This window comes from Rhodamnia argentea, chromosome 5 (genome assembly GCF_020921035.1).
Source record: "Rhodamnia argentea isolate NSW1041297 chromosome 5, ASM2092103v1, whole genome shotgun sequence".
NCBI classification, from domain to species: domain Eukaryota; kingdom Viridiplantae; phylum Streptophyta; class Magnoliopsida; order Myrtales; family Myrtaceae; genus Rhodamnia; species Rhodamnia argentea.
This window is the reverse complement of record NC_063154.1, coordinates 21,248,407-21,266,366: the sequence shown is the minus strand read 5'-3', so window position 1 is coordinate 21,266,366 and position 17,960 is coordinate 21,248,407. Positions and strand designations below refer to the sequence as shown.

Sequence of the window (17,960 nt, the reverse complement as noted above, 5' to 3'; positions counted from 1 at the left end):
TTTTATACCGGTTTTGAAAATTGGCGCGTCGGGAGGAGCTTCGGCGACCTTCCTTCGCACGTGCCCATGCATGCGAAGGGGTCAAAACCGCAACGGCGACGATGGGGAATTCCGTCCAACTCATCCCGTGCTCTGACGTGCGCGAATTGGACGTCATTTAGTCCATTCCGTGAGAATGTTGACTTTCTGCACCGCCGGGGCTTTGACCGCTTCACCGGCGCTCCTCCGGTGACCATTGGCTCCCACCTTGGGCCTAATCGATGCGTATTAACTTGGTGAACAAAACGCCTCCCTAAGCTTGCCGGATTATAGCCAATTGGTTGTCCAATTTGATCGTCAAAATTCATCATTCAATCTGCAAAATGGAGCGAGCTCGGGGAAGAAGATGACACTGTTCTGGGCCGGTTTGACCGGCGGTTAAACCGATCTAAACCGGTTCGGACCTGCAATTTTCAAAATTAACCTAAATCCGTGTGGAATTTTTGCAATTAAACCTCAAAATTGAACTTAGGGGCCCAAATATTATCAAGAAATGTGATTTTGCTCAAAAGTTCTCATTAATTTCTATAAAAACCACAAATTTTTCTAAAATCGCAAATCCGGGAAAAGTTCAATTGAGCGCCCAAATGATCAAATTGGATCAAATTACCCCTGCCAATCGATTTAGAACATATGAAAACCTTGGGAGGCAGTCCAATTTTGTTATGAAAGTCACTGGATTAAGAGTAATTTTAAAAATTAGAAATCCCAAGGACTAAATTACAAAGAATAATTGGGTATTTTGCCCAATCCTTGCAATTCGTGCAATTGAGGGAGAAATTGGTCAAATTGAAACTGCAGATGACCATAATTGAATATTGTGTCTCAAAACATGCAAAAGTTGCAAATAAAAAGATTCAAATTGTATTTTTTTTTTTTTTAGGCAAATTCAATTCCAAGTGTTGTGAAGAAACACCTAAAATTGAATTCAATTTTTAACTTTTCTTGAGGCCAATATGAGAATGGAATTAAAATAAAAATATGGAACATTTTTCTGTATTTTTGTGACCTCGGGAAGTATTTTTCGTGAATTTTCTTGTATTTTCCTATTTTTCGAAAATATTAAAAAAATGTGAAAAATATGAAAATTTATTTTTTGTTCAAAAATGGTTCCTTATGCTTGGCCAAGGCTACAAATTTTGATTTTTCAAAGTTTTGACTTTTTATGAATTTTTGTGAATTTTACGAAATAAAACTAAGAAACATTTGATCAAAAATCAAGTGTCAACACCCACGTATACTCGATTTATCCATAAGTTCTTTGACTATATTCAAGATTTTTGTTGTTTGTGCGGAGAGGAGAGGTCCAGATGCTTCTTGAAATTGGATCATCAATTTTCCACATCCCCTTTCCTCTGTCTTTTATCCGATTGTCTCTCCTTTCTTGCTATTTATTTTTAATTCTATCTATTATTTTTTTACGACCCACTTCCTTCCTACAACAGTCTGGTCTCGAGCTAGATTTGCTCACCATAAATTGGTACTAGAGCCGATATTTTCAAGTAATTGTGTAGGTTCTTAAACCACCATCAAGAATTTTGTCATTTGTTTGGTCACAAGTAAAAGCGTCGGTTTTAAAATGATCGTGCATCATTGATGTCTCGTTTCAGGTCGCCGATCTAACAAGCTTGTTGTTGCGTATGAGGGAGATGCCGGGACGATATATGTTAATCCAGCACGAGCTCTATATTTTAGAAGTTATTATATTGCAAAGAACGTGTGGCCAAACAATCTGCGGAATACTCGAGCATGCGATCATTTGGATGCATTTTGCCCATGCTCACGTAAGTGATGGTATATGGAGCCGAGGGAAAAGAGGTACATATTCCTAGGCTATACAACGGGGGTGAAAAAAGTGTAGAAAGATTGTGATCAAAGAGAATTTTTATTTACTGCGATAATAAAGTGCATGTGTCTAAACCAAAAACAAATGTCTCAAGGTACAAACCAAACCAATTGACGCCAGTTACCACATCATAATACTCGATCCAAAAAAAAATTGGAACCTCTTCGTCTGTAATAGGATAATCTCTAGTAACTCAAATGAGGTTATACTCTTTTTAACAAATTATTCCACTAATTATTATATTAGTCGTCGGGAAATATTGCGACCCAACTATTTTGTGCGACCAGCTTTGTAGGTAGAGGCCAGAATTCTCTTCAGACATTTACTGTAGACGAAGGGTCGCTCCAACGCAGCAATGTGGCCTGCTTTCTCAATGCATACTAGGGTTGCATTATCTCCCAATTTCCTATTCAAAACAACATAACCGAATGAGTCAAATTTCTGCTGAAAATGATTGAATGGATACCCAGTGGAGCAAACAACATCTTCTAAGTGTGCCTATTTTCGAAACTAATTATCGGGTCCAGAAAAAATGGAGAGAGAAAAAGACCTATTTAACGGGAAATTATTAGTGAACCTAGTACCGATATTAAGATAAATAAATCGTTACAAGTTTACCAATACTTCTTAACTATATTCCTCCCATTTCTCATAGAACTTATGATAGTTTTATTAGGTCAGCGAACAGTGTGAAAGAGTAATCACGCTGCCATCGTCGTAAATTGAGCTTATATATCAAAATTCGTCTCTTAAAACTCGGATACAGACATTGCAATCTAATGAGAAGTAACGATCTCCTTGTCTTAATGCAAAATAAATTGATATGAAAATATGTTTTTGGTTTTAAAACTTTACCATGAATAAATAAATAAATAAAAATTGATTGACGGACTATGAAGTGAAGATCTATAAACATACTCTTTCAGTGATTTGGCTACTTCCACGGGGAAGATCCTGTCATTCTCGCCCCAGACCAGATGCACCTTCTGCAAAAAGACCCCATTAATCATCAGTCGAATAATGTGAGTCCATTCCATATCAACTATATTATCAGCTATTGCATTAACTATTATGTCGTTTGGTTATATGAATCACATAAATGACAAGGGAGATATGGGATCAAAATTCACAAAATATTTCTTAAATTAGAGTCAGAGGGAATGTAATAAATATCACTCTAATAGTCAATAGTAACTAGTCATTAGTTTAATACTTCAAATATATTCTAAGACTTATTATTTATCGTATCAAATTTTTCTTCTTATTTTAATAATCTTACGATTGTAACCAAAAGTCAAGCATATAACATGTGAATACACGACATTACTTTAAGATAAATGTTATAGTTAAGTATTTATCGCTTTAATGGCCGATCAGGAGTGTAATTCTCCATTATTATCTAGCCGTCACGATTAAGATTACAAGTTTTTATCATTTATTAACAACTATATCTAATTATGACTTAAGCTTGATCGTTTAATATGCTATTAAAAGAATATTATGCATTGCATAGGTAAGAGTATGATTAAAATAACAATTAATATTTTTTTATATTGATTAATATAATCAGTAATGACTATTAATTATATTATGAATAATAAACTATTTAATTATAGAAATTTAGATAATCGTATCAGATAGCAGGCAACTAAGATAATGCTTAATTGTTTGCTTGTGGCAGTGTCTCTTATATTACTTAATGATTGTGCATTACGATTTCTCACTGCAGTAATAGTTGATAGGATGATTAAACATTAAACCACGCTTCATCTAATAGTATCTATTATATTACGTGTTGATTCTGCACGACAGCTTCTGCGTATAGTAATAGTTGATCGTGACAGTCCGATTTTCTTGTCATTTCGAGATCTTTGACCGTAAGATATCCGTTGAAGTATTTCACTTATATCTCGCTCGAATCTGATCAATCGCGAGTTAACTAACCGAAGGGGAAAGGCTAACGCGTGACGAGATACGTGGACCTAGGAAATTCAATTCGAAAACGGCATTTTGACCATAAGGGTCGTTGAGGGAATATTTAGAGCCGAGGCCGATCTGAGAACGATTAAGGGATTCATTGCTAGTGTTATACGATTGGGGCGCGGGTGATGCCGCATAACCAACGTATGATTTGCGAATTTCTCTAAATCGATTTATGACGATCGTGGTCGTCGAGGCTAGTAATAAACCCTTGCGATTTCATGACAACCAAGATAGCCGTGATTTGAATTTTCCTAAGTGTGATGAGAATCACAGAGTCAATACGCGTAATGTCCGCAAAAGCCGCCCGTTAGTTCGAGATAAATTGAAATTACGGACGATGAGAAATCGATCACAAAATGGGATCTCAGAAATGGAAAAAAAAATGGAAATGAAGATTTGTAAAAAATGAGTTTGGATTGGACGACGCCTAGTCGGGAATGAAAATTAGTGAAAAATGGATTTTCGGACGAAGGGTGTGAAAAGACGATTTTGCCCCTGGAGCTTCGACCCTATTTTTATTAATTGGACAAGGGCATTCTTGTCATTTGATTATTCCCTTTATATAAGCTGAAATTAGAGGGGCAAAATTGGAAGGAAAGTGTGATATTATGTGTATAATGCCAAATGTCATTAATCCATGATGCTCAATTAATGAGTTTGACACCTAAGAGAATTTAGGATAAGAATGAGCCATCTTCTCCTTCTACCTTCTGGATACTCATGTTCAAGAATAGAACAGCACCACCATCACCTCCATTTTCTCCTTCCTTCACTCCCTCACGCACAAAAACAGCCTGCCCCGACCAGTTCTGATTGCCAACTTCCCGGCCGTCCAACCTTTCAACCGTCGACAACCAGCCAGTGAGTCACCTACCACTACGAAGATCAACCTGTTGTCGAACTTTTCCAAGTGTAACTACACCGTTTGAGCCACTGTGGAATTCAGGACGGCCAATCTCCCACTAATCGCCGGAAACTGACTCAACCGGAGGTAGGCTGCTGTTGGTATTTTATTGGACCACCAAATGGACGAATTTTGAGTTCAAATTTTGGTGACGTTTAGTAGACATGTATATGATGTTGCTGTAAATTTTTGGGCGAAAAAGAATGATATATTGACCTTGAACCACTGTTGTGTTCAAAGGAGCAGAAACTGTCCAATGGCGAATCAGAAGGAGTTAGCGCCAAACGAAGACCAACCGGTGTCGCCTTGAGCCAAAATTTTCGATGAGGCCCCTTAATACATAGAACTTGGTGTTAGCAAGGATATTGATGGATAAATTGAAGGATTAGGTTGAGTTGCGGACTGTTTGAGCTGGATTGAAACAGAACAGGGGGTACCCTGTTTCGGTTCTGTTCTTATTGAGTTAGAGGGGGCTGTTTGTGATGGAATTGAGATTTAATTTGATCCTTGAGGCATGTTAGGGTGTGGAGTGATATGTTGAGGAAGTGTATGATCGATGATTTGGTGTTTAGGCGAAGGAATATTGATGAACTGATTGATTTTCTCTAGGCTGCTTGCTGCCCTGTTCTGAAATTGTGGGAGCCGAGGTGTTTAAGGGCTAGGAAAGAAGTGTTTTGTTGATTAAGCTTAAGGTAAGAAAGTTCTTATACCTTGGCTAGAACGATTGGGCTCAATTGAGTGAATACGATGAGGATTGTGCAAATTTTGGTGAGTTACGGTGATATTGTTTGATATATGATATCGTGTTGTGCTAATTGCTTAAAGACTCATTGAATAGCCTTGATATGTATTGATTGCCTCTTGTTTGTTGAAAATTTATGTTCTCGCATGCCTTTTGTTGTTAGCTCTATGTGTGAGCTATATTTGAACTTAAAGTCATGATTATGATGAATTGCTGGCATGCTTGAGAATTTGTGGTACCCCGATGCGTAAAACCGCGGGGTGGAAATGACCAACGTCCCGATGCGTAAATGACGCAAGACGGAAATTATGATGTATCGACACAGGCCTAAGATGATTTTGAAAACCTAAGGTGTTTTACGTGGGTTTTATCGATGAGACGGTCTGATGCGTAAGTACGCGGACCTAGCCTGAGGCGTTTCACACGCGGGCTTGAATCGAACAAAGGTGGAAAGAAAGGAAGGCGTGGCTTGGTTTCGTTATGTGCACCATCTTAAGTAAAGTGATGAGATATATTGCCATGATTGAGTAATTGATACTTATCGTTATACATGTACTTTGTATGGTTGTTGTATGCATCACGTTATCGTGCACATTGAGCTTATGTTACTTTTACCCGAATGAACCGTCGGTCTAACCTAGGGATAGGACTTGCCTTACTGAGATGTAAATCTCACCCCATCGTGGGACCTTTCTTTTTCGGATCCTAGAAATTGAAGATGTTGCCTGTTCGATTGGGTGAACCCCAAGAAATGACTAGGTATATTGAGGAGTTTCCTGAAGGGGGAGATGTAGTATATATTAGAAGAACGACCGTGGTTTGGGTAGATGAGCCCGAAGCATCTTATAAGCCTCATAGGTTCGAGGCATGGTTCCGTAGAGTAAACGGGGTCGTATCTGAACAGTTAAGGCCCCAAGATGTGCTAGAAGAGGTTGTACCCTCTTGGTGCCACCCTACCGGAGATGAGATAGAAGTTGAAGCGTCCACTGTAGGTTCAAGGAATATACCTAAAAAAGAACCAGTGGGAGAGGAAAATATAGAAGTAATAGAGATTTCAGATTCGGAGGATGACGAGATGGACGAGGATTCAATCGAAATGCAGTTGGAGTCTTTCTCTGAGTATGATCCCGACGAGGACGCGAGTCAAGCCGAGAACACTAGTACTTTCTAGAGTCTCCGTTGTTAGTCGACTTTGATGCTACTTTTTGTTGGAGACGGTGTTAGGTTAGGGCTTGGTGGTTTCATTTTTGGTTTGCCGTCTTGTCTCCTTGACCTCAGTTGTGTATATTGTTAGTTTTTTTTTGTATCGTTTGTACGGACATGTATGTATTTATTTATTTGTATTTTTTTATGGATAAAGTCTTTTAGTTTCCTCGCATCTCATTAAGTGGATGTATTGAGACAATGGACTGGAGTTGGGTTTATTTTCTTTCGCTTTTCGCTTGCAAGTTTCATTTCATTCGCCGTACATGAAGAGTATCCTAGGATAGTACTTACGGCGTGTTATGGATGTACATGCTCGTAAGGTAAGCGGGGCGTTACATTGACAGAATGATTAAACTCTAGTACACGATCCACATGTAATATATTTGACACTACCATAACCAAACAATGTTGTACATATAGAATATGCTTATGTGACAGTTTTTTTTTTATCTATTATGAGATTGACAGCATGTTGTGAGCCACAAAAAATAGATAACAAATAATTAAAAATTATCGTGGGGTCCACTCCTTTAAAAATTTATGACCACAACATGAGGTTATTCTCACAAATACCCAAAGACTATTATGCTAGTAAAGTCCTGTATTGATTCCACGTGGGGCAACACGATCTAACGGTTGGCAACAACATTAAGTGGGCTCACATGCACCAGGTGCATTTTAGAATTTTTCGGGTAGTCATCTGGAACCCTTACTTTCTTTGGCTTTTTTCCATTTATGCCCTCTAGTGGACCGCAAACTCTGTACAGGTTCCTACTATAAGAGATGTAAGTTTTCAGATCACACGAAAAGAGAGTAATAGGTATATTAAGATCGTTAATGTAATAAGTGATGTGAGAGAACTTGAATGAGCATTCAACAACTAGATATTGTTCAAGCATCGGATAAGAAGTATAGCAACTTTACATATCGATGTCAATATACCTAGCATTTTTGCTAGGGTATATTAAAATTTAACACGAAAACTATCAATTTCCATGATACATGTGTATTAAACGCATACACACGTAATTACTTATGAGATTCTAGCCTAGACTAAATAGATAGAATCATCTTAGTCGTTAGATGCGTAAGCCTCGCATGGTTTGACAAGATCGAAGGATTGAGATCAAGCCGATTATGCACATCTTGCATAGACATGTTATGAACTTACTATGTATTATTTACCTTCGGATTTAATGAGAACCACGACAAGTAATTCTAATAGGTTGCAAGGATAAGGGCTCTAAGCACTATTTTTTGGTAGAGTAATTATAACATACATCGTCGGTGTTAGAAAAAAAATTATACAAGACCTTTTATACATTATTGATCCGAGAAGATAGATGGTTAAAGTCCTCGAATAAGAGGTGAACGAGACTGTTTGCCTATTATTTACTTAACACCGGCATTTTTGCCCTATTTTTTCTTTATGCATACTTGATTAGGGGATTAGTACACCATGAGTACCATAACTTGTGTACATCGTTCACTTGAGTGCCATAACTTTCGAAATATTCACTTGAGTGCCATAACTTAAAAAATCGTTCAATTGAGTACTGCATCAACTTTTCCGGCGTTCACATCAGCTTTTCTGGCATGCCAGGTCAGCTTTCCGACGTGCCACGTCGGTTTTCCGAAGTACCACGTCAGTTTTTCAGCGTCCACATCAGCTTTTCGACATCCACGTTAGTAATGGCACTCAAGTGAGCGATTTTTGAAAGTTATAGCACTTAAGTGAATGTTTTGAAAGTGATGGCACTCAAGTAAACGCCATACAAAAGTTATGGCACCGATAGTGTACTTATCCCCTTGATTAGGTTGCAATCACGTCTTGCACTACCACAACAAAATGAATACTAGAGTAACATGCATATTTGCACAATCAAAGTATTATACCTAGAGTCTTCATGTTAGACAAAATCAACAAAGAATGAAAGAAATAGTGGTTCTCATCTTATAGTGCAGACAACAAAACTAAATTTTCTCCTGTAAGCGCTTGTTTGGTTCATCACTCCATCCATAAAATGATTATAAACAGACTTTTTATGCGAAGACTATTTTCTTTTTCTCTTTTTCTTTTTTGGTAACGAATGTTGAGGGTTTAGAAAGAAAACAACCATTAAAGGAGAAGCTTTCATCAGACCTGAGAGTAGTTTGGGAAAGCGAAATCCTTGTCGGGAATGACCAAAGCCTCCAGCAATGCGGCTCTCTCCTTTCTGTAGTCAAACATGACCTACCACGCAATAACCGCAAAGGCAAAAATTAGGGCAAAACACTTCATCTTAACGTGGAAAATAACTCTCTCTCTCTCTCTCTCTCTCTCTCTCTCTCTCTCTCTCTCTCTCTGTTCTGCTTCTACACGCCCTAGCCCACCATCAATACCAGCACGAAACTTGTGACCACCATCATCGGCAAAAACTCAGGTATCCATTTACTCTTTTCAAAGAAGAGGCATTCATTCATAAAAGATCAGGAATTTTCTCTTTTTTTTTTTGTTGATGGTAATATTAGATACACGAACTGCATAACCAAATTTCTACATATTCCACAACCATCACCGTTGACTTAATTAGTTACTTAGTTGCTAAGATTATGACTAACAACATCAACGGTGCTAGAAGAGAATACACGAAGATGTTACACAGACTAACCACAGCTGACGATTATTCTTTTTGGGTTTATGTGAGTTGGGATCACATCTATATATCTCATAGTAAAAGTAGCTTTTCTACATCCAAAAGTACAATTTAAATGATGGATTCTTTTGTTACCAAATCAAAATTTTGGAGGCCCGTTTGTTTAATTTTTATCGTTGTAGTTGTTAAGTGTAATTTCTTATTTTATTTTTCCACTTTTTTGTGTTTGGAAGAATACGACACCACCATTTAGCTTCCTCCTATTGTAATGGCCTCCCAAGAAGAAATATTGACCAGTCAAGAGTACTCAAGAGGAAGGAAGGGGGAGAATAGGGTCTTTTGGTTGGATAATTATTGGGTATACAGAATGTGTAGTTATATTCCTACACATCCCACAATTTATTAATGTTGATGTAAGTTGTGAGTTATTTACTAAACAATATAGTTAATCATATCAACAATGAAAGATGCGGAATATGCAAAAAATATCTTTTTAATGATCTAGGGGTACGAGCATAGAAACTTGGCTACGTAGAGAGGCCCACAAAACAATTTGCAAATCTTATGAATTAGGGGAAAATTACCAAAAAATTCACAAAATTATTAAAATTATGCCAATTCAGTTCTAATTTTTTTTTTTGGCCAATTCAGTCCTAAACCTTTTGCATTTGTACCAATTCAGTCTTTTTTAGCAAATTTTGGCTTGAAATCGCTCATGTGGCGCAGCCATTGTTGAAGTGGCAATTTTTAGTAATATTTTTCAAATTTCTTATTTTATTTATTCATTTCTTTTTATATTTTCTTTATTTTTCTTCTTCTTCCTCCAGCCGGTCACCTGGGCCGAGGTGAGGGCCAGCAAAGCTCACCCGTGCAAGGTTCACCGACCCTCGCGTCCGGCTAGTTGTCGAGCTCGGCATCCAACTCGGAGGAAGAAGGAAAAAAGATAAAGAAAGAAAGGAAAAGAAGGATAACAACATAAAAAAATGTGAAAAAACAGGAAAATATTACTAAAAATTAGCCATATTAGCAATTTTCGGCCAAAATTAGCTGGAATGACCGAATTGGCACAAATACAAAAGACCTAGGATTGAATGGACATATATGCAAAAGGTTTAGGAGTGAATTGGAATAAATGCAAAACGTTCGGTACTAAATTGGCAAAAAAAAATTAGGACTGAATTGGCACAATTACAATAGATTTAGAACTTTTTTGGTAATTTTTTCTATGAATTTGTAGTGATAACATTTGTTCCAGGGAAATCGCCACCACAACCACATGATGATACTAGGCCAACACATCGGGTTCTTGCATCTCGTTCTTGCTATTGTTGGATAGGGCTTTTGTACGTTGTGCCATCAACCAACCCAAACCCGTGTCGCTCATCAGATTCTTCTAATGAAAGAATCAAAATGAAGCAAGCTCTATTGGCGTTTAAAATGATTGAACACCACGATCTCTCTTTGCCACCACATCCATGTGCAAAACCCCTCTCTCTCTCTCTCACGCAAAAACGATGATAATGTGTAAGTTGTATCGGAAAAGTCTCATATTAAAGAATTAATATGGTGTAGAGTAGTTAATAAATTATAATTGACTCATAACTCATTAGTTTAAGCTTTTAAGTAAAGGTAAGTCCAACTAAATATGCTGACAAACTCAGGTTTGATATCCTTTTTGGTGATATCCCTAAGTTAAGGTATCAGTCTCGATGGCAGCCTTTGTGGTTCGGTGCGGAGAAAAGGACGAAAGCAAGTGTTGGAAATTAAAATTGAAGTATGTTGATGCAGAAGGATAATTGAATAAAATGGAAGCAAACTTGATGTTGAGCTCACTGTGAAAAAGAGATTATTGAGATGCATATATGAGTTATATTAGAAAAGTCTCACATAAAAAAATTTGTATGATGTGGAGTAGTGAATATATCTTAGTTGGTCCGATACTCGATGACTTAATTTTTTGAGTGAATATGAGCCCAACTAAATATGTTAACACCCTCGGACTTTGACTCCCTTTTAGAGATCTCTCCAAATAAGAATATCGAACTTCGGCTCCTTTTTAGGGATAGACAAGTTCACTGAACGTGACACGCATTGAACGATTAGCGACATTGAAACTTTTAGCGTGGTCAATGTCTAATCGTTCATGCTTTGGTCTTGTGTAAATAATCCTTAGACCCGAGGCACGGTGTTGACTTGTATATTGGATGGTTATAGTTCACAAGTGCACATATTGGCGGTTCGTTGATCCGTCTCTGTACTTGATGGTCATAGTTTATGCACGGACGAAGTCACACGTGTGCGCAAAATGGAATCTGTCTCCTTATTACAAGCAAGGTATGATGTCTTATGCGATCTAATTATGGCAATGTATTGAAATTCTCGATCGGGGTTGTAACCGAGAATGAAATGGTCATGTCTTGTATAAATGCACGTTGATTAGATTTGTGCATATGATCGAATTGGCGACTTGACAAATATTTCATGGTCTTTGTTCGATCGAGATATAGTAAAACAGAGGGATTGAATTACACCGTAGCCAAAGCTGATAGGTTCATTATGTTCTTAAAGCATTCACACTGTCTGGGTAGCCATGACATATTGCTAGATGTCACTCATGGCTTGTAGGACATGGAGATTGATCGGGACAATCAATTCTCTTGGATGTTCTAATGTGTTAGTGCACGTCTTACTACTAGCTCAGTGATGAACTTAGGAATGTCACATACCACAACCAATTCAGGATGACTTTGAACGGGAAAGATGATATTGCAAATATGTTTGCAATCACGACTATTGAATTAGTTGGACTGAAATTAGATTAAATATGATTTAATTTAATTTTTATTTATTTTTCGGTCATAGGCACACGTGCATATTATGCACACGTATACTCAACATAGACATATGCTATACGTCCAATATGCACATATAATGTTGGTATACCCTTTTTGTTTTTATAATAATAATAATAATGGTTATTATTATTTATAAAACCAATATATATATATATATATTATTGCACACACATGCTTAGCAAATGCTGACCATGTGCGTGGCACACGATGAGCAAATGTTGCTCATCGTGTGCCCATGCACAATGGACAGCAACGTCGGTTGCTGGCCGTTGTGCAATGCGCCCACGATCAGATCATGGGTGCTTCTCACGATACTAATCATGGTGCACATATTAAATAAATAAAAAAGGTTTGTCCGTAAAAAAAAAAAAAAGGGAAACGAGTGAAAACAGTTTTCTCTCGGGCATGCATTTGTGTGAGACAAAGGGCATTGTGAGTGCGAGAGATATAAGAAAACAAAATTCTCTTCATACTTGCGCTCTTGGATTGACCAAAAGAAAATTGAGCGTGCGAAGAATTATTGCCACGAGATTGCTAGCACAATTAAGTGGCAATTCTCGCATGTTCGTTCTTCCATTCATCGTTGCGATTAGTGATGTGTCTGAACTAGAGGTTCGACACTTGTGGAGCTCGGATCGAAGAACGTATGAGCCTTTTCGTTTCAAGCACGCTGCAAGAGGTAATCCTTTAACTCAATTCGTTAATTAAGTTTTTCGATTGAAACGCTCGAACAACGCCTCCGGAGATACATGTATGGGTTTATTTATTTTCGCTGTGTTTATGTTTTATTTACCTATACATGTTATGTATATCCGATCCCAACACGGACGGCATCATGTGCGGTCGAATACGTTCGGGTAAGTCGTTTGGCCTTTATTTCTCCTGTTGCGGTGTTATGGCTCGGTCCTCATGGTTCGAGTTGGTTGGAGTAGGTCCAAGAGGGAGAACCTATGAAGAAGACCCTAGGAAAAGCATCGCGGAGAAGACGACCTCCTGGGCTAGGGAAGGGGAAATAAAAAAAATCCAAAAATTAAAAAAAAATGAAAAAAAAATTAAAATATTATGTCGCCAGGCGGCACGCGTCTACGTCGGCGCCGATCGGTCAAAATTCACTAGATGGACTGAATTGGTACAATTATAAAAAGTTTAGGACTCAATCGGTAAAAAATATGTGTTTATGACTGAATTGACATAATTGCAATAAGTTTAAGACTTTTTTGGTAATTTTCCCAAATGAAAACATATAAACGAAGAATCCTCAACCACCATTCCTTGCACTATTGCTTTTTTCCTTTTTTGGTCAACCTCGTATTATAGCTTGTGATAGCTTAGAAGGGAAAAAAACAAAAGCACCAAGAAAGCCCAGCCTACAGCTTCATCCAAGCTAATTAATTTCAAGAAATATAGATTTATCAAGGTTTGTTTCGTGAAAAAATAAATTATTTAAAATTTTAATTTTTTTAAAATAGTTGCTCGTATCTTTTAAAATAATTCGCCCATGAAAAAAACTTTCGTTAGTGACAATAATTTATATCCATATATTTTTGTGGATGATAAAAAAAAATCATTCTTTTCATTTTGTAAGTAACACAATCGATTATTTTCAAAAAACTAAATTTTCAAGTTTTTTATTTTCCATAAAATAAATGCATCCGATGATATATCAAATTCCTACACCTAATTATGGGGTGTCATATTCAAGCTTGGAACAAATGATTAGTACCTAATTAAGAGAGCCGTACTCAAGCGAACATAAATTTTGTTGCCCTTGTTTCATTAATACGACTCTAGCATTCGAACAAGAGTAACAAGTATCTACGTGTCGCTTCGGTCATAATCGAAAAATCACGGTAAAATAATCTCAAACAATCAACATGGGATATTCATGCTAGCAAAAGGACAAAAACTTATGTAATTTGATAAATGGATAACATTATTAATAGAAAAATCAAAGACTATTATTATTTTCTTGTGGTCAAAAGTAGATTATTTTTTGATTTGGTATCGTTCAGATCATTAAGCCTAATATGTTTTTTTTTTGTCAAATATCATTAAACCTAATCGAAAAATTAAAACCCCATGTCAGAAAAGTTGGGTTGGCACGTACCTCTAGAGCGTGCTTGAAAACACATTTGGGGAATCTAGGGAAGTGGAAGCTGCCAATCTGAAGCAACTTCTTCAGCGAGCTCGCCGACTCAGGCAGCAGAAGCGCCGGCCACGACGGGAACCCCATCCTCTCCAGGCACTCCCGGCTCAACGACTCCGTCAGCGTCGGGCCGGCGCACGTCGCCACCACCGACTCGACCAGCTCGGGCCGCGACTCGGCCAGTCTGAATGCCACCATCGCGCCGTAGCTGAACCCGACCACGGTGCACCGCCGCACCCCCAGCCTCGCCAGCCCCGTCGCCAGGCAATCAGCCTGGAACCCCACCGTCCGGCGCCCATCGACGGTGAAGGAGCTGCCAAAGAAGAGGAGGTCCGGCACGTAGACCTCGTAGTCCCGCGCGAGGGCAAGGACCTGGAACTGCCACATGAGGATGCCGTCGCCGACGAAGCCGTGGAGGAAGACGACTGCGGGCTTTCTAGCATCGTTGGCATTCTTCTTGGATCGAGCCGGAGCCCAGATGTTCAGTACGGTCCCTGGTTCGATCTCGATCTTCTGAGGTCTCAATCCGGCGAGCTTCATGGCCACTCGCAGCAAGGGCTTGTAGAGCTCGAGGGTGTTCACCATTCTCTCTCTCTCTCTCTCTCTCTCTCTCTCTCTCTACAATGTCGTCTCTCTTCGCCATGCACGTCCAGTGGGTCATTTATGGTTCTCGCTGCGGGACAAAAGACGGATGTCGCGTCCTATTCAGTCCCCATTCCCACTTAGCGTAGAGGCAGAAGATAATGCTCTTCATAAGCTAAAGTATGGTAAAACGAGTTTCAAATCTGCACGGCTGTCCATTTTAAGCGAAGCAAGCAATTTGTTTCAGTGACCAAAATAGTTAATGATCTGATGAACTATTGAGTAGTTCCCGTCTGGTCTCGGGCCATTCAGTGATCGAAACGTGTCTCCAATGCCCCTCATTCTTCAGACTCTTCCTCCATTGCCCAACCACCCCACCCCACCAAACCCCTCCCCCCCGGGGCTCCCTATCCACCCGGTACATGGAGCTGTCCAACTTTGACGCAGAATTCAATTCGAAATCCGAGACCGCTTGGTATCTAGCAACGACCGGCTCGTCCATGGCCCCCACCGGCGTGGTCAAGATTCCGACGGCCATAAACGAGCTGCCACAACGGGCAACTATCACTAGCTCTAAAATCAAACAGAAAAACAAAGGAATCAGATCTGAGCCCACCGCAACCTCATCCTCGAGACTACCGCCCCACCATGGCCACCGGCGACTACTTTCCCTTTGCCTTTGCTGCCCCATCTCCATGCACCAGCACTCCCTCTACTATTGTCTATGTCAGTCGATGCTGCTGTGGAGCTTGTCGCCAGTGGCAAAGCTCGATACAATGCCGAGCTTCATGTTGGTGGTGTGGGTTGTGATGAGAGCATGAACATATTGACACCTAAATTTTGGCTCTCATAATTATTTATTGTGGAATAAGAAAATTAAGGATAGATCCTATCCCTAAACAAAATACTAAAGTTATGTCTTTGCATTGAATTTATGTGGCGGTACAGGACCTGGGCCATCCACGCGACATTGATATTCACACCTATAGCATGGGCTGGGCCAATCACATGCATTTGTCACGGGCCATGCCAATGCAACTGCAATATAAATCATGTGGACGACCGTGCGGGGGATTATTTCCTATAATCGGCCAGCCAAGAAATTGATAAGGATGAGAAGAATGCGCCAAAAACCTAAATTGATACATTTATGACAAACTTACTCTAAATTAATTTTTTGACCATTGCCCTTCTTCACTCATGCGATATTGCTGGATCAAACCTTTTTTGAATGAATAACCGTTCATTTCATGAAAACCTATGTCTTTATGTCTATTACATTTTATCTCATCGTCACATTCTGTTATTCGATATTTAATAATCATCGTTAATATCTTAATGTAGGTCCGGGATAACCCTTTATCCCATAGTCCTGGGGTGGGGCTATTTACAACTAGCCAATTAAGAATTCTCATATGTACTCCAGATTTCGTATTGGATGCATGACGTAGCTAGGACCTTCAACCCATCCAATTATAATAGATAGCCCCAGCATACGTAGAAGCCAAACTAGTATACTTCTGGCAATTTTTTTCTAAACTAATACACCTATGACAAATTTACCTTTGTTAGTTTTCGTGAAATTTTACCATTAAATTGTTGAGTTGAATGACACGTGGTAGTTAACGAATGCAACAGTTTAAATTTTTTATCCTCCGTTTGTCTTAAATGTATCGGTTTGAGGTTATTCATGGTATTAAATCAATTTAACGGACACTAACAGAAAGTAAATTTGTCACAACCGTACCAATTTGAGATTTTTTTTATGGTCAATAAATTATTTTGAGATAAATTTATCATATGTGTATCAATTCGGGATTTGTGATCAAGAAATCGGTTTAGGAAAAATTTATCATGGTTGTAAAATTTATCACAATTGTACCAGTTTGAGATTTTTTGTGGTCAAAAAATTAAATTGGGGTAAATTTGTTGGAGATATACCAAGTTGAGATTTTTTCTAGTATCAACCGTTTTGAAAATAGAGAGATTCCTTTTTGTCTACCTAATCTACCCTCTCTCTTGGGGATTAGCCTCAGCTCCCATGCAAGGTAAGTCGTAGGGGTGTGCAACAAGAATTACTCGAACTAGGAACCGCCCGAACTGGATTGACCAGCCGATTCGGGACAGCGCTCAAGAGAGCCGATCCGGTTTCCGGTTCTATAAAATTAAAACAGGTGATGGGCGGTCTAATTCTCGGTTTTAAGTTGGGAATTGGACTGGATCAATCGGAGAATATATTTTGAGTAATATATTTTTTTTTATTAAAAACAAGAAAGAGAGCACTATCAAGGAGTTCTTCCCGTGTCCAAAGGCGTAAGCAGAAAGGAAACAAGCAACAAAAGTGAAAAAAAAAATAAAATAAAATAAAATAAAAGGTATGATATTTTTTTAAGCAACCACAAGAGGAACTAATAAATGCTTTCTTTCTTTGTGACCAGGGCCCTCCCACCTATTAAGAGGACCCTTCACCGACGAAGGTCCCTCTCTTGGTCTAGACCCGTGAAAAACACAGGAAAGCGGAGAGTTGAGAGGAGACAATTGAGAATTCACGGAGAGAGTCAAGAGAGCACGTCTCTTTTGCATCTCAACGACGGCCGCCGCCATGACTAAACACTCAACTTTTAGCGAACTCATCGCGACTCACCATTAATCCGCGACTCTCTGTCACAATATCTCTCCGACTATGAATCCTATTATAGTTTGTTGTGAATCTCCTGTTAATTGGATATAATTAATAAAGTCGCTTACAAATCTACTATGCTCGAGGCTCCTCGCACGATCAAGAGAACATAACAGTGTGTTCACCTCTTTTTCTGTCTTCGCGAGTCGACTTGCTTGAACACTACTGTGCACGGCTCTCTTTCCATGAAAAGAAAACCCCTCTGACGACTTCTTGAACCACCCGACACAAGAAAGAAAAAATGTGACATCTCGGATTTTCCCTACATTAGAAATAATTAGAGAGTAAAAGAAATTCTCTCGACCATTATTTAATGAATTTTTTATAGGTGGTTATGTAAC

General features: G+C 38.7%; 1 protein-coding gene across 1 annotated transcript; it reads right to left on the bottom strand.

Annotated features, from left to right (window-relative positions):
- Positions 1 to 1,982: 1,982 nt before the first annotated feature.
- On the bottom strand, positions 1,983 to 15,025 carry LOC115737219 (putative aminoacrylate hydrolase RutD). The gene is made up of 4 exons (XM_030669245.2): positions 14,319 to 15,025; positions 8,864 to 8,953; positions 2,804 to 2,871; positions 1,983 to 2,291 (listed from the first exon to the last, which is right to left on the bottom strand). The coding sequence occupies exons 1-4, from the start codon at positions 14,940 to 14,942 to the stop codon at positions 2,156 to 2,158; spliced, it is 918 nt and encodes a 305-aa protein (XP_030525105.1). The 5' UTR covers positions 14,943 to 15,025; the 3' UTR covers positions 1,983 to 2,155.
- Between the last annotated feature and the right edge of the window lie 2,935 nt (positions 15,026 to 17,960).

Coding starts and splice junctions, on each gene's coding strand:
- LOC115737219 (XM_030669245.2), bottom strand. CDS start 14,942: ATGGTGAACACCCTCGAGCTCTACAAGCCCTTGCTGCGAGTGGCCATG. Junction 2,872..8,863: donor CTTTCCCAAACTACTCTCAG/GTCTGATGAAAG, acceptor GTCTTTTTGCAG/AAGGTGCATCTGGTCTGGGG. Junction 2,292..2,803: donor GTAGCCAAATCACTGAAAGA/GTATGTTTATAG, acceptor TGTTTTGAATAG/GAAATTGGGAGATAATGCAA.